Source organism: Camarhynchus parvulus, chromosome 2 (genome assembly GCF_901933205.1).
Source record: "Camarhynchus parvulus chromosome 2, STF_HiC, whole genome shotgun sequence".
NCBI lineage: Eukaryota > Metazoa > Chordata > Aves > Passeriformes > Thraupidae > Camarhynchus > Camarhynchus parvulus.
The window spans coordinates 34,531,557-34,557,520 of NC_044572.1; the positions used below are offsets into that span (position 1 = coordinate 34,531,557).

Sequence of the window (25,964 nt, forward strand, 5' to 3'; positions counted from 1 at the left end):
TCCCTTTCCTCTTTCTTCCCTTTCCTCCCTTTCTTCCCATTTCCTCCCTTCCTTTTTCTCCCTTCTGTCACTTCTTTCACTTCCTTCTTCTGCTTTTCCCCATCCCCCCCTCCTTTTCCTCCTCTTCCCCTCCCCTTTTTTTCCTTCATCTTTCCTTTCTTCCTTCCCTCCCTTTCAAGACCCTCATGTCTAACTTAGTCTTCTGACGTAAGCACTTCAGTTAAATGTCTGGTGATAGAGGATGATGACAGTATTTGTTCATGTTGAGATAAACTTGACATTCAGATGCTGTTTGACTATCCATGGACACTTGGTGTTCTCCCTAACATTTGTCAAGTCCACAGACCCAGACACTGGTTTTACTTCAGTAGGTTGAATTTCTAGCACAGGAAAGCAGAAATATTGCATGTAGGGAAATGGAGAAGTGCTCTGTTGGTGTGTGAAATGCTGCTGCTGAGTAGAGCCTTTTCCTTACCTTGGTACAGCCTGTGCTCCTGCCTGTTCTGTTAAGCCAACCTCGGTGCTGTCAGCGAGGTTCCAGTCTGGTCTCTCATGTGGTTTCAGACTCGTAACCAGGGACAGCAGGTATTAGGGTTATTCTGCAAATGCCATCAGTAGGGGACAGTTGCCGAACTACAAGCCTGGGCCATTTCCAGGTTAGACTGGCCCTGTTTGGCCAATCACAAAGTGCAAAATAACCACATTATTCCTCAAAGTGTTTTTCCAGAGTTGAAGTAATAGCCATCTTGCCCTATAAAGATCTTATTTCTCCTATAGAATATTTCTGTGCTGAGATAACTTTCATGAACTGTTTTCAAAAGGGCTAGGTTTTTTTTTTTTTGGTATTTTCATTTAAAGTCACTTTTCACCTCTGTTGTCCTATTTCCATTTTTGTCTTCTGTGGTCTGTGCTTAGTAATTCCACAGCCATTTCTGTAAAACAGCAAATTCATTTGCACTATTGCAAGTGAATCTGTGATGGGTTTCCTATGCTGAAATGGGGAGTCCAAGGAATGTAATTTTTTAGACTTGTGCATTTCCACTAGACTTGAGAGACTGATCATCCAGTGCAGAGGACAAACTGTGCCCTCTACCAAGTACTTGCCTGGGTGATACACAGTGCTGGGCTCTCACACTGCTGCTACGTGGGAAGCCAGTAGGTCATCTGCTTTCTATTTTGAGTTTCTTTTTCAGAGGTATCCTTTTACTCCCCTCCTCTTCCTCAGCCCAGTCCTCAGTGGTCTGCAGTCCTTCCACTGTCTTTCTTTTTTCCATTTCCACTGGTGTCTTCTTGCCTCCAGTCCCCTTGTGGTTCTTTCTCCCTGTATTCCCCTCTGTCCTTAATTCCAGAGTTTTCCAACGTTCATTCTTCTATTCTGAAATATCGTATATTTGCCCCATATTCTTTTAGTTATCCCCAGTTATGCTCTTTCTTGAGAAGAAAGCAGCTCTGCATAAGCAGAGGAAAATCGGGAAGCATCTATTTGGCTGTTTTTGATAACAGAAACAGTGGGTTTTAGTGGACAAATGCTGAATTATGGGACCATACTTGGCTGATTTGAAGGTAAATGCATGTACCTGTAAGAGAGAGAAGGGACAAAACCTTAGGACTGCTGGGGAGCCTTCCCAGAGCTGGGTTTTGTTCGGGTAGGCAAGAAGTAAACCGTGTGGCAATTTAAAAAGACCTAGGGTGTTCAAAAGCACGAAAAAAGAATCTTTTTGATACTCCTTTTGCAAATGATCCTGGAGGCTGCCAGTGGCTAGTGGCTTCACAGATGCCAGCCACAGGGAAAGGACTGAAGGAAGGCTGCTTGCTGTTGAGGCAATTCACACATCAACTGCTTTTTGAGAGCACTCGGCTCTGCCTGAAGATTTATGGGCCTCTCTTCTTTTAAAATAAATGAGTAAAGGACCAAGCTGAGTGTTTTTCCACACATAAATGTCATAAATGCAATCCCAAAAACTTCACTGGAGCACCAGCAAGGGCTCAAGCCCCAGCTCAAATGTGCATCGTATTAAAGTCCTTCTTGGGGACTCCAGACACAAATTGCTTTCCAACATTCAGAACCATTTGGAAATGCTTTAATCCTGAAACCAGGGGGTTTCTAATGGAAATGCTGACAGACCCTTCGTTGTAGCAGCTGAAGCAGGCAGGGCTGTGATAATGAGCCTGTATGCCTGCATGTGGAAAGCGTGATGCTAGCTCAGAAAACAAGCACTTCCACTGAAAAGCCCATGCTGAGAAAAAGCACTGTGCACCGTTCCAGCACAATGCTGCTTCAAATTGGCTTTGCTCAAGCAAGTATGTATTGGGAACAACCATGGGCATTAACCCTGCGTGTATTACACTTCCAAAACCAACAAGTCTTAATAGCATTTCTAATAACGCTCTAATTATCTATAAATAGCACAGTATTGAATAGCCATGACTAGCAATTTAAAATGCTGCATACACACTGATGGAGTTCTTTGCTATTCACAAGTGCAGTGTGACCATGTCTTCTCTCACTTTTTAAACATTTTGCCCGTGACCCTAAAAAACAGGTGATGCTTCATTTATTGCTCATGTCTCTGCATAGTGCTACTAATGCTAGAGACTGTGTGCTGTGTACCTGTATTTGGCAATCTCAGTGACCTTGGTCACACCAGGCTGAAGAAACCTGTCTTGTGAGCATGAACCCAGGTGATTAATTTCAACAAACAGGTTGCTTATAAGAGTGTAATTACTCACTTGTGCAAATGGCAGGATGGGTGCACTGACCTGCATTAGACACATTGTAGTGTACACCTCCCCATCGGTTCTTTTTCCTCTGTTAATCAGAGCCCTGAAAACCCTGCAACATTTAGACAGCTTGAGGTTGAAGGCTGAAATGTCACTTTTAAAAGAGGGTTAAAAAGGTCACACAGCTGCAAATAATAATAGCCCAATGAAAATCAGATTCTTACTGCAGCCTACTTCAAGAATAACATTGAAACAGGAAACAAGCCTGCTTGATGTTTTTACCAGTATGGCAGTAAGATTACAGCTGAGTTTAAAAAGGGGGAGAGAGAGACAGAAAGGAGCATGCTTTCTTGATCTTAGATGTAAGAATAGTTTTCCTGGTTCAGAAAAGATGATCCTGGGACTCTGCAAAATCTCCTTGAGGAGCCTGAGGACATGGGGTACTTCCCTCTGCATGCTGCTGAGAGGAGATGTAGTTTGTTGCTGTGTTCTGAGAGTGGTTTTGTTTCTTCGGTTTGCTGTTTTTTCTTTGTTATATTCTTGTGTTCCTCACTGTGGGCTTCAGTTTTATTAATTATAATAAAAACTTTTTAGAAGACTCTCATGCAAAAATCAAGGAGTAGGAACAAATTTTGGCTTGCTGCAGAACTTGTTTCTCTACCATGTGCCATAGGTTGGAGAAGCCTTTCTCTTGTATTTTTATTTATTTCTTTTTATAATTAGAGTACCTTAACTTCTCCTGAGCAAAGTGATATTTCAGAAGAATGGCAGGCTACAACAGCATAGCAGATTTCCTCACTTACACATTCTGCCAATAAGGCTCTTTACGTGGTCACAATAGGGCAATAAATGCTGACAGATGTTGTTAACATGTCTATTAAAATTCAACCCCCTTTTCTGCTGGATTATACACTCATGGCTATTGTTAATAATATCAGAACTAATGCTGACATATCGATAATAGTGTTCGCTTTTATTTATAATCCTTGACCGTTTCTTCAAAAAAGTCACAAAGTTGCAATAAATTAAGCTATTGATAACAGAAGCAAAAAATTCAGACTGGAGCAAATTTTTAACTTTACAGTCATCATAGATTTGTCTGATATTCTTCATGTGCATTAATTGCAGTGGTTATTAGTAGTACTACAAGAGTTGCATGAGTGTAACTTGAATTTTTAAGATCCCAAAGGCTAATAAGCACCTTAATTTAGATGGAAAGGCTGCTGTGATATATTTTTATTAGGTGAAGTGGAAATGTTGCCATTGGTTGTGTTATTTCCTTCCTTCACCTGCACACAGTGTGGAAAAAGAAGACGTGGATTGTGTGGCCCAGCGACACACATGAGACACATGAAGGGAAGTGTGTGCCAGAGGCTGTGTGCAGCTGTCTGGGCTGAAGGATGGGAGATGCCTGCCTGCATCCTGAGAAGGGTGCCATGCAAGCTGTGCTGTGCACAGCCAGAACAGCTCTGCTGCTGAGAGCCCCCATCCTGCAAACCTGGGGCGAGGCCCGGTGGTGCCGGTGCATCCGCAGCTTTTGCGGAGTTCAGAGGGATTGAGGAGGTTCAGGCAGGAGGTTCAACTCACAGCCCAGAATTTCAGCTGCTTTTTTCTGCTCGACGTTCAAGCACAACACCGGAATTATTGCCATATGATAACCAAGCACCAGACACTTGCAAAAAGTGTAGGCAGCAGGCAGCTTCTTCCACTCATTTACTGTTGTAAGAGAGTCAGTGGCACCACAGTCTCAACTGCAGTGATTGCACCACATGCAAACACCAATTCTGCACGGTGCAATTTGTCTTGAGGGCACTGTACCACCTGGTAACACATTATACAGGTCAAGTTCTGCTAGACAGCACTTGGAGTGCAGGTGATACAGTCATGCTGGATTATTGCTCCTTTTATGTTTAGTGTCTGCAAAGAACGATTCTCATGGAAATAAGCAATTGCTTGTACATTTGGGAAAAACAATTTGATGTTGAACCTGATGCCTTTTCCAGGTATTCAGAGTAAACAACAAGTCTATGTTTTCTTATAGTTGATTTCCTGGAGCTGATCCCTGCAATCAGGATTCTAGTTCTCATCTAGTGTGTTATTTTGCTGCTTAGTATATGCTTATCTACTAGATAACCTTGAGAATAATTTAATTGTTATAAAGCATGCACTGATGGATTCGGGGACTAAAGGTCAAACTCAGGGTGGGGAGGGAAGTCTTAGACTTGCAATACTCAATAAGAAATCAAACTCCAAATAATTCCTGGTAATGTTTTGAAATTCACTTGGACACTTGGGACCAGAATTGTAGCTATTTTGTTTTCTTTAACTGAGGCTCATCTGTTGTTTTGCTATTGAAAATGCTGTTGTCACTGTCCCCTGAGGAGGGGAAAAAGGGGTAACAGAAATCTTTGGCAGTGCTTCAGTTGCAGGAGCAATTGGGATATTAAATAAAGCCTTTCATTATCCATGCATAGCTTCCTTTTTTTTATCTTTTCTTTCTCTGTAAAGGAAAAAGTTGTCTTTAGGAAAGACAACATGCCTGGGGTCACATCCCATAAATAGAGGTGGATTTAAAAATCTAGCTTAGCTGGAGGTTCTGGTTTTGTTTTTTGCGGGGGTTTGTTTTTCTAGTCAGTTATCTCTCTGCTGCTTGTTTCTTTGAGACAGGATAGTGTAATTCAGAGTATTTTTATGGCTTCATCTCTGAAGAGCTTGTCTATGCACAGTCTGGAACTGAAATAACTGAAATTAGAAGTAATTTAACACCTTAAGTTATTTTAGTATGCGAATATACTCTTTCATTTCTGATTATGAGTATCCTATTTCAGTTTAACATAGCTGTAAGTTAAATCAAAACAGGATATGAATAATCTTAAAGGAGTAAATTAGGTACAATTTTAGTTATTTCGGTTCTAGCCTTGTGTGGATACATAAGTTATGCCTGATCTTTCTTGACACTTTATTGTATTATAAATCATTTGTCTCAGGCCAGATGTTGGTAGAGATGCCCATATCAGGAAGATCATTTGATGCTTATTATCAACTTTTGGGAGTAGTGTCCTTGTGGAGTTGAAGGGCAAATGAAAGTAGAAATCCTTCACTTCTGGATTCTGCTTCTAGGAGTCAGTGGAGTCAGACAGAGTGGAGTTTTTTATGTCACAATTAGGAAAATATACTGTCAGGCTAATGTCCGCCAGAATGAAGTTTAATTAAAAAGAAAACGTTATCATCCAGTGAAAATAATTGCGGCAAGTATGGGTCTGGCTGATGTACAGCTTAATGGTGAATTACACTCTCAACTGTAAGCATGCTAAAGATACTTCTGATGATAGGAAAAATGAACTGCAGTTTGAAAAAAATTCAGTGGGTTTGAGCAATTTTACCACCTGTCCCTCTGCAGACTTTTGCAGTTATAAAATCAAATTCTGCTTCTCCACCAAGATATTTCTCTTTGGGTCATGAAAAAATTACCCAAACAACACCCAGATATTTTTCTAAAAGAGGTTGTGGTGAGGTTGTTTTAAGGGATTTCAGGGAATCTCTAAACATAAGTCATCTGCTTTAAGATGGGTCAGCCACTACATTCTAGCTGGTAAAAACAGTTGTTCCAACAGGCTGAAAACATTTCCCAAATAAATGATTTACTTATTTTACTCCCTAGAATTTTACTAAATTTTTTTTTTTTTTTTCTCAGGGACACTGCCCTAGTATTGACTCGAATTGAGGCGCATAACTGCCTTCTGAGGGTGAATGTTTCACACTTTGCCTTTATTTAAGACTTGGGAGCTTTCCCCCAGGGTTGAGTTCAAGGTTACAGGACTGGAACTGCTATGTGGAAATGCAGTTTTAGACAAAACTTCACTGCTGAAGCTCCTGAGGCTCTAGTTGACCTTTTAAAGGATGGGGATGCACAGTTACCTTATGTGCATGGAGAGCATGGATGTAATGTATTTAAGTGATTAATATCAGACAGTATGGATGCAAAACTTCAAAAAGTGGGCTCTTTCTCAGAAGTAACCTAGATGTCTGGTTTTAATGTTGTTCAGCAGGAACTGAAGGAGGAAAGGTAAAAACCTTTAATTCGAGATATTTCTGAGAAGCCACGGTCTTATCTAATAACAACACTGAACATATGCTATTTTTTGAGGCAGATTTATGCTGTGAAAGCTGAACTTTATTTCTTTCTTAACAGTAAATTGATGCTCAGGAAGGAGCAATAAGAACTTAGACTCTAGAGAGCCTGCTGAGTATTAGCAAAATTGGTACTCTGAGTGTGAAAACTTTGTTCTGATGTGTTTGTGGAGTTTGAAATAAAAGCACAAACTGCCATTTCTGTATGTTGCATGCATGTGTGAAGTTTAGAACGTATATATTCATAGGTTCCCTTTCTTTCCCCCTTCCCCTTTTAACATGTAGATTTATGAGGATTCAAAGATGAACTTGGAGCAGGAGAGGCCTTTTGTCTGCAGTGCCCCAGGCTGCTCACAGGTGAGTGGAGTCAGCGGTGATATTAATTGAGTCCTCAGCACTAGCTCTGGCTTGTATAATGCCTCCTGATATATTAACACATGTCTAATAATAATATGTGTGTCAGGGGTTTTTTGTGTGGGTTTTTTTTTAAGACCTGCTTCCCCTCAATTCTCTCCTTTCCCACAAGACACTATTGCAAAATATTTCAAGCAAATAGAGCAGCCAGTCAAAAGTGAGATGGTACAAGTGCTCCTCAAGCTGCTTCTGTGACTTTTCTCATCCCAAAACCTAATGTTTCAAGACATGCATTGCAGATTCCTTTAGGGACTATCAAGAGAGGACACTCTAGGCAGGACACATTTATCTGTCTTCTGCTGAGATGTATGATGGAATATTCTATGTTGCTATTGGAAGGCCCTAACTCTCCTGCGGTTTTCTTTCTATTTTAAATACTTAAATACAATGATATCTTATTAGCTGATTTTTATTTATTTATTTAGTTAGTTAATTAGTTATTTTTAGTCTTTAAGACATCTTCCTACTAAATATTTTCTGTGGAAAATGCAACCTGTAGATAAATTTTGCCCCAGGTTGTGCATTTGGGATTCCTGTCCTTTTGACTGGCGCTCTGCCATATGTCACCAAGGGCAAAACCTGACTTGTAACATTAGATGTTTAATGAGCTTAAAAATACCCTGAAGTGACAAGGATTTTACCTGCTGAGATTTGAACTGGGGTGTGTGTGGTTTTTTCAGTGATTTTGCAGTGGTGAGAGAAGTTCCATGTGTGGCACTTCTGACCCTAATTTGTTTTAGTAACAAGAGTTTGTGAGTAAAATCTTCAGACAAGGTCATCTTGCGGGCTTTTGCCATGGGCTTCCTGTGTGCATCCTGACATATGATACAGCTTACCCATTTTCCAGAGTCCTCCTCTCTTAATTAGTGAACCTTTCCCTGTTTCAACTGTGTGTTGGGAGATTTCAGCTGGGTAAGATATTTACAACTCCTTAGGTTCTTCTGGAAGAGGGGTGGGTGACTGTTAATGAAGTGTAGGTGTTGATTTTGCCAAGAGCTGAAATAAGGAGAGGCAGAAGCCTTCAGTCCAGTTAACAACTGGCTGAGTGGCTTTGCTGTTTCATTAAGTGGGAGTTTTTCTATGGGAGGCAGAGTGCATCTTTCTGATAATCCCTCAGGCTGAGAATATGTCCCTTTAGATTTCCACATTCAGAGTTAAACTTTCACCATTCTGTCACAGAGGTTGAATAAAAGTGTCTGAGTTTAATTGTGATGTTTATTTACCTTTTTGATGAAACTAAATTCCACTGAAATCAGTGGACTTGAGTGTTTTCATGTCAACTCTTAATTAGTTTCCTCAGTGGAGGAGAAGCTGGTCCAGACAAGCTCTTTTAGGTGTTCAGAGAGCAACTTTGGTTGCATGCTGTTACAATTTGGAAAGATGAACAAAGTAGATGTAAATTCCATCTTAAAAAACATTTAACTTCCCATTCCCCAACATGACCCCTGTTTGTAATAAATGAGGACTTGACACAAGTGCATAATGCAGAGCTGCTGTCCAGCTAAGCTGGCTGGGGCTTCTCTCTTGGCCCCTGCAGATGTGTGCTGAGGGCTGATGGAGTCAACCTTCTGCATAAGGAAGAAAGTAGACTTAGAAAAAGGACAGAGAAGTCTGGGCTGGAGAAACAGTTTCTCCTCTGTTGCCACACACCCTGTTTAAGCTGGCTGATTTCATCATGAAGAGAGAGCGTGGCATCCATGAAGGAAAATCCATTTTCAGGCAAAATAAATGTGGGGGTTTTTTCACCCCCTTCATGATTTCATTGAGCAAAGTCTTTCTCAGATATTCCCTTTGTTCTTAACATAAATTCCTAATGCTGCATTTCTTCCAGATGAGTAAGCAGTGAACCAGGATTTCACAGTGAGAAAAAGATCTTTGGGATTTCTTTCTTTTCCAGTTTTTTTCCTTTTTCCCCCCCAGAGAATTCAATTCCATTATTTATGCTGCTTTGTCTATGGGTTTAGAGGGATTCTCAGAAGGTGTAACATATGGCAATTATTTATACTTCAGCCACAAGCAAAGTCACTTAGCCAAGAGTATACTGTGTTGAAACCATTAGGTCCCTTTAGCTCTGTTGTTGCCATTTTTTTTGTCTCCTATGTACCTGTTGCTTTAAAGAGCTGCTTTTAATTTTTTTTTTCCTCAAGCCTTGGTGATACTACTTTTGGCTTTTGGTAGTCCTGAAATAACCCAGTTGAAACCTCTTAGGAGCAAAGTTCTGTATATGCACATTCTGGTGAAGGAAACTTCACAGAACCATTCTGCTGTTTGAGCCCAAATGTGCAAGTGCTTGAGAGTTTATTCAAGCTTGTCTCTTTGTTTTGTTCCAAAGAAGTTATTTCTTGTATAAGTCTCTAATCAGATTGTAAAACAAACTTAGCACACTGATTAGTTTCTTACAAAAAACTTCTCTCCACCTTCTCAGCTTGACAAAGGAGAATAATTTGATTTAGTACCATAAAGGGTCATAACTAGCTGCTATAAAACTGTGCACCATTTCATTGCCGCTTCAAATCAAGTCAAAGTATCAGATATTTCCAAAATTAAAGATGTGTTTTGCCTGAATACTTTTGGATAGAAAAAAGCTGGCTTATTTAGTTATTTTTATAGCTGTTCATCAGATATATGTTGCAGAAAGACACAAAAGCAGAAAAATCCAGTAAAGTGATTTAAGATTTGCCTCATTACTTAGCATTTGCCGTGGGCTAAGAGCATACAGAGCAGCAGCTATCACAGATGTTCAGGCACGTGGTGACTTGTGAAGCTGTGGTAGCTGGAGTGGGTGTCTGAAACCCTTAGAATCCAAAACTTGGACTGTAATTTTTTCCAAGCAGTTGCATGACACCTTACGGTTTGTGACCCCAGAGAGCACAGCAGCAAATGTGTTTCTAAATCAAGTACAGCTATTTGTTACTCATGCTCACTTGTATTTTCAAATATTCTGTTTCCTGTGCCATTTGGACACATTTCTAGCTGGATAAATTTCTTTCTGTCTCTCATTTTTGAAATTCTGTCCAATGCCAAAAGTTTATTAGAGAATTAAATTCTTCTTTTTTTTTCTTTTTTTTCTCTCTTCCTCTCTCTCTTTCTGTGTTTGCCTGACAGCGTTTTCCAACAGAGGATCATCTGATGATTCACAGGCACAAACATGAAATGACTTTGAAGTTTCCTTCAATAAAAACAGATAATATGTTATCAGGTAAGAAGACATGAATTCAAGAGTGGAGATAACTATTCAGATGATGTTGAAAGCATGACTCTATTGGAAAGCTACTGGCAAAATGACTCCAAGATTGGTTTTAAAAACTCCAGATCCAATTAAATAACAAGGAGAGGTGGATTGAGCTAGAATGCGTATATTTGAATAAAAAGACAGTTGCCATTCTTCTGCCTTCATACAAGTTTGCCATGAGAGGGAAAGAAATCACTGAACCTTGGGCTGGCAGCTCTATCATTGATTTCCAGTGAAATACAGGCACTTAAGTGACTGTATGTCACTTGGGAGCCCAGCAGTGCGAGTGTTAATGAAGTGCATTTGTGCTGTTGCTGGAAGAATTGCTATTTAGGCTGGACAGACTCCCTTCAGCACCTGGAAGAGGCCACACTGTGTGAGCTGCCTGTGTGGTGACTCAGGAACTGCCCCCTGTAAATAGCCATAACCAGAAAGGTGAGCAAGGGGGTGATATCCAGTGCTCTTTCCCCATCTCTCTCTGCACTTCCCCCTTCATAGACAGGGTTATTTGGCATTAGGTACAATTGTACCCTATAATTTCTTGAGTAGAATATTTCTTATGTAGTCTTTCTGTGCTCTTGTCTGTGTAACCACATATCAATGGTTTTCTGGCCTTCAGTCAGTGTTGGGTGAAGTGAAGCTAGCCCTTCATTTTACTTCTTTCCTCTCCTATTCCTTTTCCTATTGTTTATTCTTTGGGCTAGTAGTGGACTATTTAGAATAGTATCTCTAGACTTTTTCAGGTTTCAAAGTAATGGTAGAGAATCCCCTCTGTGATGCAAATGTGTGTGTGGATGTTCAGTAGTGTTTGATATTTGTCTTTTGCAATAGGCTTCTTCAAGATAAATTGTGCCATTTCAGATGCAAATGTATATTTATTAAAGGGACTCCAGCAGACTAACTGTTTTCTGGTTAAACTATTTCCATTTTTATGAAAATCATAATGAAGTAACAATGGCTTGCAAATATTCAAGTCTTTTTTTTTTTTTTTTTTTTTTTTTGGGACTTTGGGCACCAATGAAAAGTTAGACAGCCTTTTTCCCAAAAAGAATTTATTTTGCTTTTCATTTTAAAGTCCCGTAGTGGACTAAGTTTAGAAAGAAACAGTACACAGCATTTTGAAGACTAGGCCTTGTAAAGTGCCTGAGTGCCAGCTATGCCCACAGAATCCTGTGTTTGCAAGCACAAATGAGGAAAAGCTGCTTTTACATTTGGCTGTGTCCTTTGGCAGTGAAACTGCTCGAAGACATCTGTGCTGTGGGCACATTCACCCTGTGCAAGTGCTGGCTTTTGTTAAAACTTTCTGTTTGGCAAGACTTTTGTTCGAGTGCAGTTTTTAAGGAATCTATTCTGTCATCAGGAATCCCCTGAGCAGAGTAGCTCCATTTGTGTTTGGTAACTTCTGTGATTTAGCCACCCTGCTCCTTGCAATGGGTTGCTTTCCTAAGCAAAAACCATGTCTGTCTTCCAGCACTACCACTGGTACTGGGCCCCCTAAACCTGCAGTTAGCCAGCTGTACATACTAATGTGGAATTTTCTGGCCAGAAAGACTCCAAGATTGCTTCTAAGGGCTGTATTCTTTGAGGTTTGTTTATGATGATCCTGTGTAGTAGTGAAAGAGTAAAAAGACACACGTGTTCCCAAGGACTATGGCCAATGTTCCTGATCATAATGCCCTGGCAAATTCTGCTGGTGTATTGATTCCTCTTTTTGTGTTTGTTTGCTGAATTTGTTTGGCATTTTGCAGTCCCTACTCAGGAAGCGTCATAGATCATCTACTCTCTGCAGGAAGACATTGAAAAATAGTTGTTTCATTACCCACTGAAACCCTGGGGAAATCTAAATACCTTAAAGTTTAAGATGTTTTATTCTTAGATTTCAGAATGAAAAATTAATGATAAAAGGGGAAAAGAGACATACTTTTCTCTTAGACATTTGTCTTCATGTCTTCCTTGTTTTTTGCATTTTTGCTTAAGTGACTCTTTTTAAAAAAATGTTCCTGTCATCATTAGGTTCAAAGAACTGCGGCAGCAATTGCCCTGTAATAAGCCAGGTGCAGTGTTAGTTTTCCCCCCCACTCTTTCTTCTAAGCTGCCTAGAAGTCAGACTTCATAATTTTTTTATCCAGTATGTGGTATACTATCTTTTAATTTGTTGTGTATGATCCATTTATTATTAACAATTAGTCATGAAAATAACACACTGTATGCTTTCAGGTAGACATTAAAATTATTTACCCTATTTACAGAGGTAGCTTAATCCACAGTCTGGGTTCACTATAATATCAGTAATATTTAACACACATTAAACATGTTTTCTATAAGCTGTTCCTGGAAGTAGGCACTGAAACTGTTGGTTTTGTACAAGATGTCTTAGAAACTTAGCAAAATATGACTTGGGAAGAAGGAACTTGTTTTTTGTGTGAAATCTGTGTTTGGATCTGAAATATAAGCTTCTAAGGGAGAGGTAAAATTATGTTATATGTGAAGTTGTATGTTGTTATGTAGGTGGGGTCAGTGTCTAATAAACAATGGTGCATGACCTGATTGCAGCAATTGGTGCTGCGCTGGTTTATCAGGTATATCTTTCCAGGAGCTTCCAAGTTACCAACTACCTTCACTATGTTTTCTGCCATTGTTTTCATGCTGTCTTATGAAGACCAAGTTGTATTAAATCTGTTCCACCAATCTCTTGAACCAATTCAGAAACTCCAGATACCCATGTACACCAAACTGCTTTCTGTTCTCTGACCATATAGATGAAGGAAAATCCACTAGAGTCATTGCGCTAAAATGCAAGTGATACTTTTGTTGCACAACTTGACAACACAATTCTGTCTTTTAGAATTAATGTTATTTGTTCCTCTTTGTTATATATATTTTATTTTTGTTTGTTAGAAAGTCTTGTTAAGAATATGGGCAGAGAGTCATTGCTGTTTTCCATTTCCGTCTTTCCAGCTAAAAAAGAGCTGTTTGAGATAACACAGGATATCTTATGTAAGTTTTGCATGCTAGTCACCATTGCAGGCAACTTTATAGTTAAATTGACTGAAATAGATATCAGCTCTTTGCTGTTGTAGAGAGTGAACTGTGTTTGCATTGCTTTGAAACTCTACATTGTGTTGTGTGACAAAGCTTTTGTGTTTAAACACCAAAATATTAATGTCTGTAGAGTAGATTGCTTCCTCCAGGGAAATAATAAAAGCCCTGTGGGACTGAACTTTGGGAGCTGGGGATTATCTACACAGAAACCTTTTTTCCTTCCTCATTCTATTTAATGAAACCAAATCCTCTAGAGTTTTGGTGATAAAGCCCGCTGTGGAGGTAGAAACAGTTTCTCTAGATGGAAGAAGTGCCTGTAATAAAGGTAGTGCAAAGATATTCCTTTTCCCAAGTAATGCCTGTGCCAGTGAGGTAATTTACATCACTCTTGGTTGCCTTAATTTTTCCCTCCTTGTAGTTTACAGAGAGAGGTTGATCTTGGCATGAATTTTGAGGTGTGCAAAATGATTGGGTATGAGGACTCATAGTGTAGTTTGTTTTCTTGTTTGCTTCTGTGTCCCTTATCAAAAATGAAATGAAACATTTTCTTGCATTTACTGGTCAGTTTCAGAGTGACCAGAAGACTTTAAAAATTGGTTGTACCCAATATGTTTATCCCTCCAGGAAAGTCCAACCTGTGCTTTAAAGAGTACATATTTAGGCAGTAAAGTTCTTGGTAGCCCTCATCTGGGTGGGAGCAGTTTCACCACCTATGTTTGAGTGCCCTTCTTCTTCCTCTCCTCTTTCTCCACCTGGTTGTTGTGTTATGATGTTGAACTCCTCAGTGCACTTGGGTGGAAACCTGTGAAATCAATGAAGAAACCTTTCTGAACTTCTCAGGACATTCCTCTGTCTTTGTGGCTGCTTGATGGGCAGCCCTTCAAATTTCTGTGCTAGCCCCATTACTGTGACTTTGTTATCATTGTATGAAAGCACAACACGGGTAAGTGTATAACTTCAACAGAGCCCACAGCTGAACAAGCCAAGTGTCTATTATTATTGCACATCAGACTAAACAATTTTTTTCTTTTTTGGAAAGAAAATTGAAGAATCAAGTTACACACTTTGCAGCTTGGCTGTTAGGTATCTTTCACCAAATCAGAATTAATTTTTTTTTTCTCAAAATGAAAGCTTGTTTCAAATAAGTGTCCTTTGGTTCTCTAGGGCTTTTTTAAACTGGTAGCATTCTTTAAAGTTGCCTTTTGTGTTTTGAGGGATGAAACTCAAGAATTCAAGGTAATTTTACAAAACACATTCTGGATGAATCAAGTAAGTTTCTATATAGCAAGCTAATGTTGTATTTCCTGAGCTGTTGTTTTGAAAACAATGTATTGAGACTGAGTGTCATTTCTGAGACTATTATTTCAATCCCCACTCCCCTAAATGAACAACAACAAAGAAACCCCCATGCATTGCCGAATGGTGTCAGTACATAATGGAACCTTTTGACTTTTTTGAAGACTTCAAGTTCCCCATTGCCTTACCACACATATCTTTTTTATGAGTCTGAAAAATCAGGTATCACTTCAGACATTGAGGACAGGTTTTCAAAAGTCAGCAACCAAAATATACACAGTGTGTGAAAGTCTGGCCTGAATATGATTGCTGAGTGCATCTGAAATCCCTTCCTGTAAGATACAGTAGGTAAACTTGGGATCATTTGGGCTTGCTCTGGGGCTTATATATTGTCCATTTACCTTTTTGAGGCTTATTTAAACTTGATGTTTCTTGCAGCCTTTCTGGTCATGGCTGTGTCATCAGAGAGGCTGATTATTCCCCTGAGTAATAGGCTGAACAATATTTTCATCTATGTTTAGGCTGTTGATGAATTTGAGATAGAAAAAAGTTCCTAAATAATTATCAGATGACAGGTTTACCTATGAAGTGGCAGATGGCTAGAGGTAGATGCCTCAAAGGACAGTAAATTAGTTCTAGAGGATGGAACTAGTTGAGGATGGAAAGATTTTTACCTGTTGAATGTTGGGATAGCTGATCAGTATCTTGGGTTAACCCAGATAATCCTGTATCCCAAGCTGCCATTATGAAATACAGTTTGTGACTAATATTAGAGCCCTGGGTTGTGTGAGCAGCAGTGTGCCTGCAGAGCAGCTTCCTAAATAAAGTGTGTCCTCAGCAGGAATGAGAGTGGTGCTGCCTCTGTCTGAGTTTTGGTCCAGATGGGTCTGGCTCATCCAGTTGCTGAAGTGCAACAAATCAGGGCCCTGTTCTCAGTGAGTCTGCAATAGTTGTGGGCGCTGGTGATAGCAACAAAAGCTTTGTTTGTACCAACAGGGAACAATGAGGTCAGGCACAAGCTGTTGGAACTATTAATGCATTTTTAAGTGCTGAGAATTAGGAAAATTTTATTAATTCTGGGAGACCTGATTTTGTAGCTTATGCTAGGGTGTCCCTTGTGATACTCCTCCCAATTAAAACATAAAGGTTTGCCTAATCTAGGTAAAAGAATTTCTGTGGTGTTGAGAGTGATTTCTTCTACTAATTTGCCCACATCCTAAAGGAGAACTGGTGTTTAGCAGAGACAAAATAGTTGGTTGCTCAGGAGCAAATCAAGCTCATTAGACTTGGGAGCCTTGAAATCCTGAGACCAATAAGTGCAGTGTATGTGCAGTGTAACTACTTTACTACACAAAGTCTCAACATTTTAAAGTCTGGATCTGTATCAGTTCTGCCCTCACAAAGACAGATGTTTTGTGGCCTTCTGGTTCCTGTGAATGTTGAAGGCTGAAGTATTAGAACTAGGAAGGCAGGTCTTGTTTTACATCTGGCTGAGCTGACTTCCAGGAGGTCTGTGGATGGAGCTTAGGCTAGCTAGTTGGTGGTACTCCTTCCTCAGTTGGGAGAAATGAGGGGCTGTCTGTTTTAACAAAAATCTTGATGTGAATTCCTGCCAGTCTGATTTCTGGAACATAGGAACTACAGTAGCAGTATGGGGAGATGGAGGTAATAAAATAAGATCACCATCTTAATATGTAGGTGGTGTAAACAGTGTCATTATCAGTTTTGATCTTTTGAGATATTAAAAGAGTTAATTGGAAAGTTCATTGGTTATCTTGTGGTGCAGAAGACAGATTTTCAGCATGAGTGGAGAGAGGAAGCCATTGAGGCCCTTGTGCATTTGAAGTTACATTCTTGCTCTGGCTTGCTTTTTTTCACTGTTAAAATGGATTTACTTCCATGTGATACCTTTTTTTTCTTTTGGTCCATTCTGGGCTCAAGCAATTCTGAAGAAATTTTTGATTCTAGTGAAAGTAGTGGCATCTACTTTATGAAACCGTAGTTTCTCATTTTGCCCATGAAATTGATACCTTGCTTATTTGATATGGATATATCACTTCTAACAATAAAACATTTCCTCTGTTTACCTCGCATTCAGATACTAACGTGCCCTTTGAGTCCAGGAAGGCTTAGTGACAATTGTCTTTGATTTTCTACAAAAGAATGGTGTTGTTTACTAAAGTAGCATTTAATCCTTTTTTGGAAATTAAATCTATTTCTCCTGCATTTTAGTGCCATTCATTTCCAGTACGAGCTCCAGTCCAAGGGCCAAAAACAACACTGGTGTAAATCTACTGAGTTTACTGAGGTTACTTCAGAGATTTGTCTGGCACTGCTTATTTAGGATATGGACCTGTAAAGGGCTGAGTGTCCTCAGCTCTCATCAATGCCAGCACCTTGTTGACTCATCTGCTTGTGCTGAGTTCTTGCGGGATTCTTAGAAAGTTTTGTTTCTAACTCTGGTAATACAGTAGTTAGCTCTGAAAGGTAATAGATAAATAAGTGTGCATTCCCAAATACTTGAAGCTTGTTTCCTTTATGTTCGTAAGTAGGATGCTCAAGCCAAAAGAAATGAAAAAAGAATTTCAACATTAAGAACTTGCAATCTGATGTTCCATCAGAAATATGAATGTGAATGAGTGTCTTTGCCCTTGGATTACCTGAGAAAGTCAAACCTGGAGGACTATGCTTGATACAGGTGGAAATTGCCTTCTCCTGGCTTTATAATGGAGGAGGCTTATCCTCTCCCTTAGTTTCTAAGTGAAAACTGCATTTTCTTTTGTGTACCTTGCTTTTGTACTGCTTCATTAAGGGCTGATGTGCATTTCTATCCTGATCATGTAAAATTCATGGTGTTAAGTAATTGTTTGCTGTAAGGGGGTAATATTAGAACTTGACCCAGCTTAGCTAGGTGCAAGAAAGCAATTTTTTCTTTGTTGAAGTGGGAAGCTTTTTTCTGAGGTCAGAATTGACCCAATATGACAGATACAAACAATAGGTAGTAGTCAAGGATATGCTGAAGATTATTTTTTAACAAAGTGAGTCCAATCTTTCTGTAAAATCAGGTAGAAAGCATCTCGAGCTGGGACAGAGCCCTGGGGAGAAGGAGCCAAGGTGGAATTATTAAGAACTAGACTCAGAATGAATAGGGGTGCCTCAGACCTGTGCTTTGGGGAGTCTTCGGTTCCCAAATTTGGGCTTGATTTTTCATTTCCTGAAGAAAGAAACTGAAGTTACTGAAACTACAGTCTGCATGGCAATTTTGCTTGTGTGTCTTGCAGGTTTTTGAAAAGGTATAAGAAAACCTTGTAATTTCTTCAGTCCCTCCTGCCTGTGGCATTAATGAGAATCCTTAAATGTATCAATTCTGAGAGGGCAGAAAAATCCTAGAGATTAAGGCACTGAAATTTTTTTTACTCCAAATTTAATGGTTTTGCATGTATTATCAACACTTTCAGGTATAAAATGCAAATGGATGCTTCTTCATGGCCAGAGTGTCACTTTTCATAGCTTTTCCATATGTTATTTAACTCTTCCTTCAAAAATTGTGCTGGAAGCAAAACTTCTTGCCATGGCTACCTTTTTTGCTAAGTATGTGTATGTTTGATGTGGTTTTTGAGCACTTGAAGGCATTAACTAGTGTGTATCCACAGCAGTTATCATGCATGCTGTGGTCTGAATGTGCATTACGAGATGCGCTGTGCGTTGTTCTGCACGAGCCTATTTTTGGAGGTTTATGGAGAGTTCTAATGACCATTTATACGTGTTAAGGAGATGCGCTTGTGTAATGTGCCCTGGGAAAACCCATGCTGTTGTCTTTCTGCCCAAATGATAACTGCTGCCTAGTTTTGGACATTGATGGCAAGCATGGCCGCCTGCAGCGTTTAGTGTCAAAATTCAGTACTGTGTGATTTTTTTAATGATGGTGTGGTAGGTAGGGGTGGGAAGGCAAAGAGAAGTTTGGTTAAAACCTCTCTTTTCCTGGAAGTCTATTTAATTGTCTCCCTCTCCTTTTAATATTGAACACCAATGATCATTTCTTGTCTTGTTCTCAGATCAGACTCCCACACCAACGCGCTTTCTGAAGAACTGTGAGGAAGTTGGCCTCTTCAACGACATCGACTGCTCCCTGGAGCACGAGTTCAGGAAGGCACAAGAAGAAGAGAACAACAAAAGGGTGAGTGTGAGCACACCAAGCCCTTCCTCCCCTTTTGATTCCTTGAAATGGTAAAGGAAGTGTCCTTTAATCTGTGAGAAAGCAGACTGAGCTCTACTACCTAGTAGTAACCTTTTGGTTAGAAACTAGGTGGCACTATAAATTGAGACATGCTTTTTAAAACTATTGAAGCAGTTGACAGAAATAAAAACCCCAAACCAACAAAAAACTAGTATTAAATAATAAAAAAAAAGTGTAACTGTGTTTGCCAGGGTTTGATTCCAAGTCTCTGCTTTTAAGTAAACTATAACACAAACCACACACCTCTTGAGGGAGAGGTTTGGGAAAATTATATCATCTTTGAAGTGAGGATTGCAAACTGGCTCAAATATGTTACAGGGAAATTTGGCTTATGAAAGGGTATTTACTTAAGAGCAAATTTTTTTTCTTTTTCTTTTTTTAAAAATTCCTCCACAACACGTTGCGCCCTTGGATTTATTCATCATCAATACCAGCTTTATTGTGTTTCTGTATTTCTCATAAAGTTGAGCTGGGAAACTTTGACTTGAAACATCTAGCAGATAACAGATCCCATTTTCAATTAGTATTTTTTTTTTGTTTATTCTTAAGTTATTCTGTCAGTATAATGAACTTCAGGTTGAATTGTATAGGCCACCTTTTATGTAAGTGTACTCCTGTATCCAAAGGCAGTTAAGAGTGCTTTCAGGGATTCTAAAGTGCTGTTAAAATTTTCAAAGAATCGTAAAAGAGCTCAATGCACTAGAGAGGCCAGCAAGAAAAGAGGTAAAGCTGCATGCTGAGGTGCAGAACAGGAGAGGAGGCTTGTAGAAAGAGAGGGGAGTCCAGGAGCATCTTGGGTTTGGCTTACAAGGAAGGGAGTCTAGGTATTGTTTATTTGTGGTTCATAAGGAAAGAGACTGGGACAGATAGAGGAGGAGAGGGGCTGTGTCATGGTATGCTGAGCAAGGAATAAGAGTGTCCAAACGTGAGAGAGTTCAAGTTTTGGGAAAATAGCACAGACTGACCCTCACAGCTTTGTGTGTTAGGAAACAGCCATGTATTGAGATAAATGCATCTAATTTTAGACTTGTTAAAAAATTTGCGGTTTAGGTTCTGCTGAGGGGAGTCTTAGTTAGAATCAGTCTTAGTTAGAATCTTGTAATGGATTCTAACTAAGACTCCCCTTCTGATGAGGGGAGTCTTAGTTAGAATCCATTACAGGATTTTTGAGTTGTTCTCTGTGCCTGGTGTTTATTTTGTAGGAGTAGGAGAACAGGAGAAATCTACTGAGGTGGACCTGAGTGCAGCTAGCCCCAGACTGCAGTGCTTGATGTTGCAGAGAGATTTCAGTTTGTGAGGGATAGTTGCAAAATCTGATTAAAACCTAGACAAGGGCATCAAGTTACCTGATAATTCCAGCTGTTTAGCAGTCTCTGGGAGTCTTATTCTGCCCTCCTACCAACCCCTGCAGCTGCCATTGGTGATCTCCAGGGAGCAAATAAGTGATCATGGCGGTGGGAAATTAAAAAAAAAAAAAAAAAAAAAAAAAAAAAAAAGGAAAAAAAAGGAAAAGGAAAGAAAAAGAAAGGGGCATAAGTCCCACTGGCTGGCTAACCTGTAACATTTGCTCTGTGTTTCCAATTAGTCTGCTGTATGTTCATTCTTACTTTACTGACTGACTGTCAGATAGGAATCTGAAGCAGGCCCCAGTAGGGCTTTGCACAAATGCAAGAGACAAAGGCCAAGACAGAAGGAGACTCCTTGGGCTGCAGCTGTCCCTAAGGAAATGCTTCCAACAGCCTATCCCTGGAATATGAGTGTGATGTAGTGTTGGCCTAATGGACCTACCAGCACATGGAGATTAAGGTTAACTGCATGGAAATCTTACTCACTGCACAGAAAAGTCTTCCAAAAATATTTTTGGTCATATTAATTTCTCTGGACTCTGAAAGAAACAGTTTTGTTTATTTTAGTATATCACTGCGGCTTAGCACACAGCTTGACACTGAAATCTTGTAACAGAAAAACACTTTCATTTCTCATTGGCTTTTTTTGCTCCTTGAGAGTCATACTTTGAAAAGTCAGAGGATAAAGTTCAAGTAGCTGCATTTTTTTTTTTTTTTTTTTTTTTTTTTTTTTTTTTTTTCTTCTGGGTGGGAGCCCATGGATAATCCATGAGAATTTGTTGTGATGAAGCTGGTTATGCAGATTGGTGACTTTCCAAATTAGCTGTGAAGCTCTGAGTGTGTGGGTTTAGGAACACCACGTGTACCTTTTTTGTAAAGGTACTATTGAGTGGAAAGCACTTGCATTAATATCCCAGTTTCCTATCCAGGAATAAATCACTTGACATCCTTCTGCCACAGTTGCTTATGTGTAAAGTGGAAGAAGTGTCTATTTATGCCTCCCGTACTTGGTATGCCTTGTGGTAGCGAGATCATCTGTCAAGGACCACCTCTGACAATGTATGTGGATTAGCCTTTGCTTGGGGACTGAGGGGACTCAAGGAACAATAATGATGACGATGACCTCCAGGACTTGAACTGGGAAAAATAAAGCTATAAATGGGAGTGAGTTTGGCTGTTGGTTTTGGCTTGTCTGCTGTTTATACCATCCTATATTAGCTGGAAATCTCTCCTTGAGAAAGACCTGGTCCCTAAAGGCAAGGGATGCTACAGATCAGCAATAAGCATATGGATAAGCATGTGAGAAAGAGGCTTTTCCATCCTCCTGACAGCACTCTTCCCGACACAAGCCTCCTACCTCCCAAATTCACCACCAAAATTAGCACAGGTAAAAGCATACCTATACTATATTTCTACTTGGAAAACTGTAAATGTCAAAGTGCTTGGGAACTTGAGGCAGACAGCAATTGACAGCTCAGACCCAGACAGAACTTGCAAACCAACTCAACAAGGCAGGTAGTACTGGGGGATCACATGGCCATTTCAGCCCACTGGCTGCAGGTTTTAGGCTTGCACTGCCTGGAACATTGGGTATCCAAAGCATGTGCAGGGGGTTGTAATTGCAAACACATGACCTTTGCTGCTGCTGGATAGGCCCTGTTGTCACATCTTGTTTTGAGCATTGAATTGGGGCTGAGAGGATCCTGTCAGAGATGGAAAGAGTCAGGGTCTGTTTCTGAATAATTTAGTGGACCCACTTTATTAAAATGCATCTAGCCTGACATCCCTGTGTGAAATGAGAAAAAGTGGAAATATGCTGATTGTAGCAAGTAGAGTATTGCATCAAATAGTGAGATGAATATTTTCAACATGAGGGCATGTTTAAAATCACATTCTGTGTATGCTAAAGTTTGGATGCATCACTTCCTAAGACTTATCCTGAAACTTTGAAATCTCACCAGTGTTCAGTGCTGGTTCAGATAATGTAAAAATTACGCAAATGAGGCAGGGAAATGGCTATTCTCAATTTCAGCTTGGTTGTAATGTGGGTTGTTCAGTGTCAGTTCAGGAAGCTCGTTAGTCCTCTACATGGCCTAATGTTCCTGTTCTAAGTGTACTATCCTAAGGCAGGCACCTCACTGCTAGAAAAGCATCAGCAAATTGAAGTAGTCCAGTAAAGAAGCAGAACAAAACCAAATACAAAGCCTTTAAGGGTTAAATAATTTCAATCTGCAGAAGGAATAAAAGTCCTGTTTAGCTGTGTTAAAAAAGGGATGATGCTACAGACTGATGTGTTTGAAAGACTTATATTTGGTTTGTATCTTCTAGGATCTCCTTCTGTATATATTTCTGTGTATCAGTATAAGAAGGTAGATAAAATGCACTTGTCTAGCTTATAGCACATCACTATTTCATGCTGAGCTCCGTAGCTCTCTGACCTCCAGAAGAAATTTCTTGCATATATTGCTGAATGCCATAGTTTGGTACTGCAGCCTATGAGTGTAGGAAAGATGATATAATTCAAGCAAGCTGAAAATGATAGAATCTGCTCCTAAAGTAGTACAGTTTGAAAAAATTAACTTAATTTCCACATTTCCTTAAATTTTATGCAATGTGTATCTAGCCCATAGGTTTTGCTCTGTTCTGAAAAGTAATACAGAAAAATCATAAAGGATCTTGTCTGTATTTAATAGTTGACATTACAGCAGCTGAAACTAGCAGTGCAGTAAATCACCCTTAGCCAGGAAAGGGTGATATGTATGGGGTCATATGTACCCTTATAGGAGAAGAAAAAATATTTATATGTTGACAAAGCACATTGTGTGAGTGTTTGGGTTTTAGAGACCTGTATTGTAATACTAATAGGCTATGGGGTAATGCTGGCAATGCACTCCCTTGGTGAAAGAACAGGGATTAAGGGTTCATTTTGGTGGTTGGCTTGGCTGATGGGTGACAAATTAGCCCCAGTTTTCCCTGGTAAGTACTCTGAAACCCTACTCTGAAGTAGGGTCCTGGAGAAGAGCAGTGTGCTGGTACACATTTCAGAGGCAAGTGCTCTGAAAGGGCTGAATTTCACTTGTGAAATAATACAAACCAACAAACTCATGAGCCTGTTCCTGGAGCACTTTGGACTCATTGTCTGGCAGTCTGTACAATGGAAGGAAAGACCTATGTTTAAATGCTTACTATTTCGATTTTTTAAAAAATTATGCTATCATAAATGCACATATGTACATTCTCCCTCCATTTGTCTAAATATGATGTAAGACCATCCGTATTTTTAAGTCAAAGGGCCCCCAATTTCTTATTTTCCCACTGAGATTAAGTATCTTATATACTCAGTATGTCATAGTAGACACAAAGTAAGACTAGAAATTAGTAAGACTAGAAATTGTTTATGTTAATACAGTGCTTGAGGGCCAGAGTACCATTGTTGTATGTATTGTAATAACTTCAAGCTGTTACTTTATCAATCAGTTAAGCTGTTGTCAAGGTGATAGCTCAAAACTCTAAACTTCAAAGTCCAAAATATCACCCCACGTTCAAAGGTTTCAGTACAATAGTTCCTATACTCTAAATATAATATCTGTATCTGTAAAGATGTAAGCATCCTCACACTGTAACATTTTTTCTGGGTGACTCATTGAAGTACTGGAAAGATACACTGTAACTCTGTATCGGAGTTTTTCTGAGGGCTATTCTGGATTTTCATATGCATTAATTGTATTGGGTTATTGATCTGCTTTTTGGGTTCATTTTTTGGCTTGCAACACCCCTTTTTTCTTAATTAAATTAACTTTTGCAGTATTCCTATGAAGATGGTAAATACTCTGTCTCTTATTTTCTAAGGGAAAAACAGATTCCAGAGGACATTGCTTTCCAGAGTTCCTTTGTAGTGTGGCACCAAGCTCTCTAAGGAATCACATATGTGGAGTGAGAATTGCAGGGTATCTGGGTCCTCTCCACCATTCTGCCAAAAGAGCAGCTTTCTGTCTCAATTTGGCTCCTAAATCTCTTTAGCAGCATGGCCCCAAAAGATTCATAGACTCCCTCAAAGACATTGTGGTGCCTTGCTCTGACTGAAACAAAGCAGGAGTAAATCAGAGAGCTACCATAAGGGATCTGGGCTCAAGTGACATGCTGAAAATTGCACAGGAAGTCTGTGGCAAAGCCTCGGATTGATTCCATATCTCCTTGGTCTCAGCATAGGGCATCCCACAGACCATGTGTGTTAAAGATTTATCAGCTGTTGTTCAGTGTTGCTAAAGACAGGAAGAATGCTCTCCTCCTCTCTCCAGATGGGTAGGCTTGCTGGATTTTAGCTTCTTAACTTTCTTAGGTTTCATGGTAGACATGTGGTGGTTTGTTGTATTTTCTCTGATGGCAGCTCCACAGTTGATGCTTCAGTCCCCAGCTTTATGAGTCCTGTTTTGAGCACGTATCTGTGTCCAGACGCTTCATTGCTACACTGGACTGTGTTACAAAAGGGACACTTCCTGCATAATGGCACAGGAAAGCCGTCAGGACAAAACTGTTTGTGACCTTGAAGAAATATTCACAAGAATATTCACAAGGCTTTAATTTAGGCTTGTTACTCATCGTACAGCATCTTGTCTTCTGCTGGCAGGCAGGACTCTCTTATCTTGAATGGACTTTTGAGTGGATTTATAGGTTTAGATCCTCATACTCAAAGAGAAGACCTGAATGCTTTTCCAGCAATAAGTTCCTGTATCGTGCAGGAAGGCAATTCTTGAGGGCATACATTTTTGATTCAGCTAAACCTCCCTAACTATCGTCCTTCCATGTTCTTCTAAATTCCAGCTGATGAATCATCCTTCAGAGCTCAGTCAGGACAGTCCACTTTCCTCCTTCTTATTATTGTCTCTGTCCCAAAGAAGCTGAGTCACCCTCTTGCAATGTTTGGAGGTTTGCTATGTTTTCTGTATTTTGGCTACCCATAACAAAAGGAGGCCTATCTGATTTCATTCTAACATTTTTTTTTATCGCAGCAGCACAGCAAAGTTGTGCCTTTTGCCTTGGTCTTCCTTGGAATGTTTTTAATGGCACAGTTTCCTTGTTACCAGTTCAGGTTTCAGCAGCATGGACTGGATGGCACATGAAAAAGGGATAAACCTTTCCTGTAGTGGCATTTTTATAAGTCTATCTGTTAGGTAAAACCCCTAAATCTTGGCAGTCTCTTTAGAGCATAAGCTCTGCTGTTAAACACGAGCTCTTTGCTCCCCAGAGTGGGCTGCAGTCTCTATGGTTGGGTGGGTAATAAGATACTGCTGATACACTTCAGAGCAAGGTGCACTTTTCCTTTATTTATGAAGATAGACATGCTGGTCAAGGGCTTAATCACAGCTGATAAATCATTTTAGAAAGCCTATTAGAACCATATGCTGATCCTTCGTATTAACATGGTGTGTCTGTTTCGAGTCTAATAAGGCAGGGTCTCTTTCCCCTCTCCCTTCCCCCTGCCTGGTGTGCAAATTATTTATCTATTTAAGTGATATTGCTTGCCTGGGGGCATTTCTCTCTACAA

The 25,964-nt window shown here is 39.8% G+C and overlaps 1 protein-coding gene across 6 annotated transcripts in view; it reads left to right on the forward strand.

The window, feature by feature from the left end:
* CREB5 (cAMP responsive element binding protein 5) overlaps positions 1-25,964 on the forward strand; it is a 256,976-nt gene that overhangs the window by 35,879 nt on the left and 195,133 nt on the right. For 3 of the 6 annotated variants that reach the window (XM_030967720.1, XM_030967729.1, XM_030967712.1), the window contains one exon: positions 18,892-19,013. In XM_030967720.1, coding sequence (XP_030823580.1) covers positions 18,892-19,013 — 122 coding nt within the window. Of the gene's footprint in view, positions 1-7,137; positions 7,210-10,371; positions 10,466-18,891; positions 19,014-25,964 lie in introns of all 6 variants that reach the window. The other 3 variants (XM_030967693.1, XM_030967684.1, XM_030967703.1) reach the window with 2 other exon arrangements.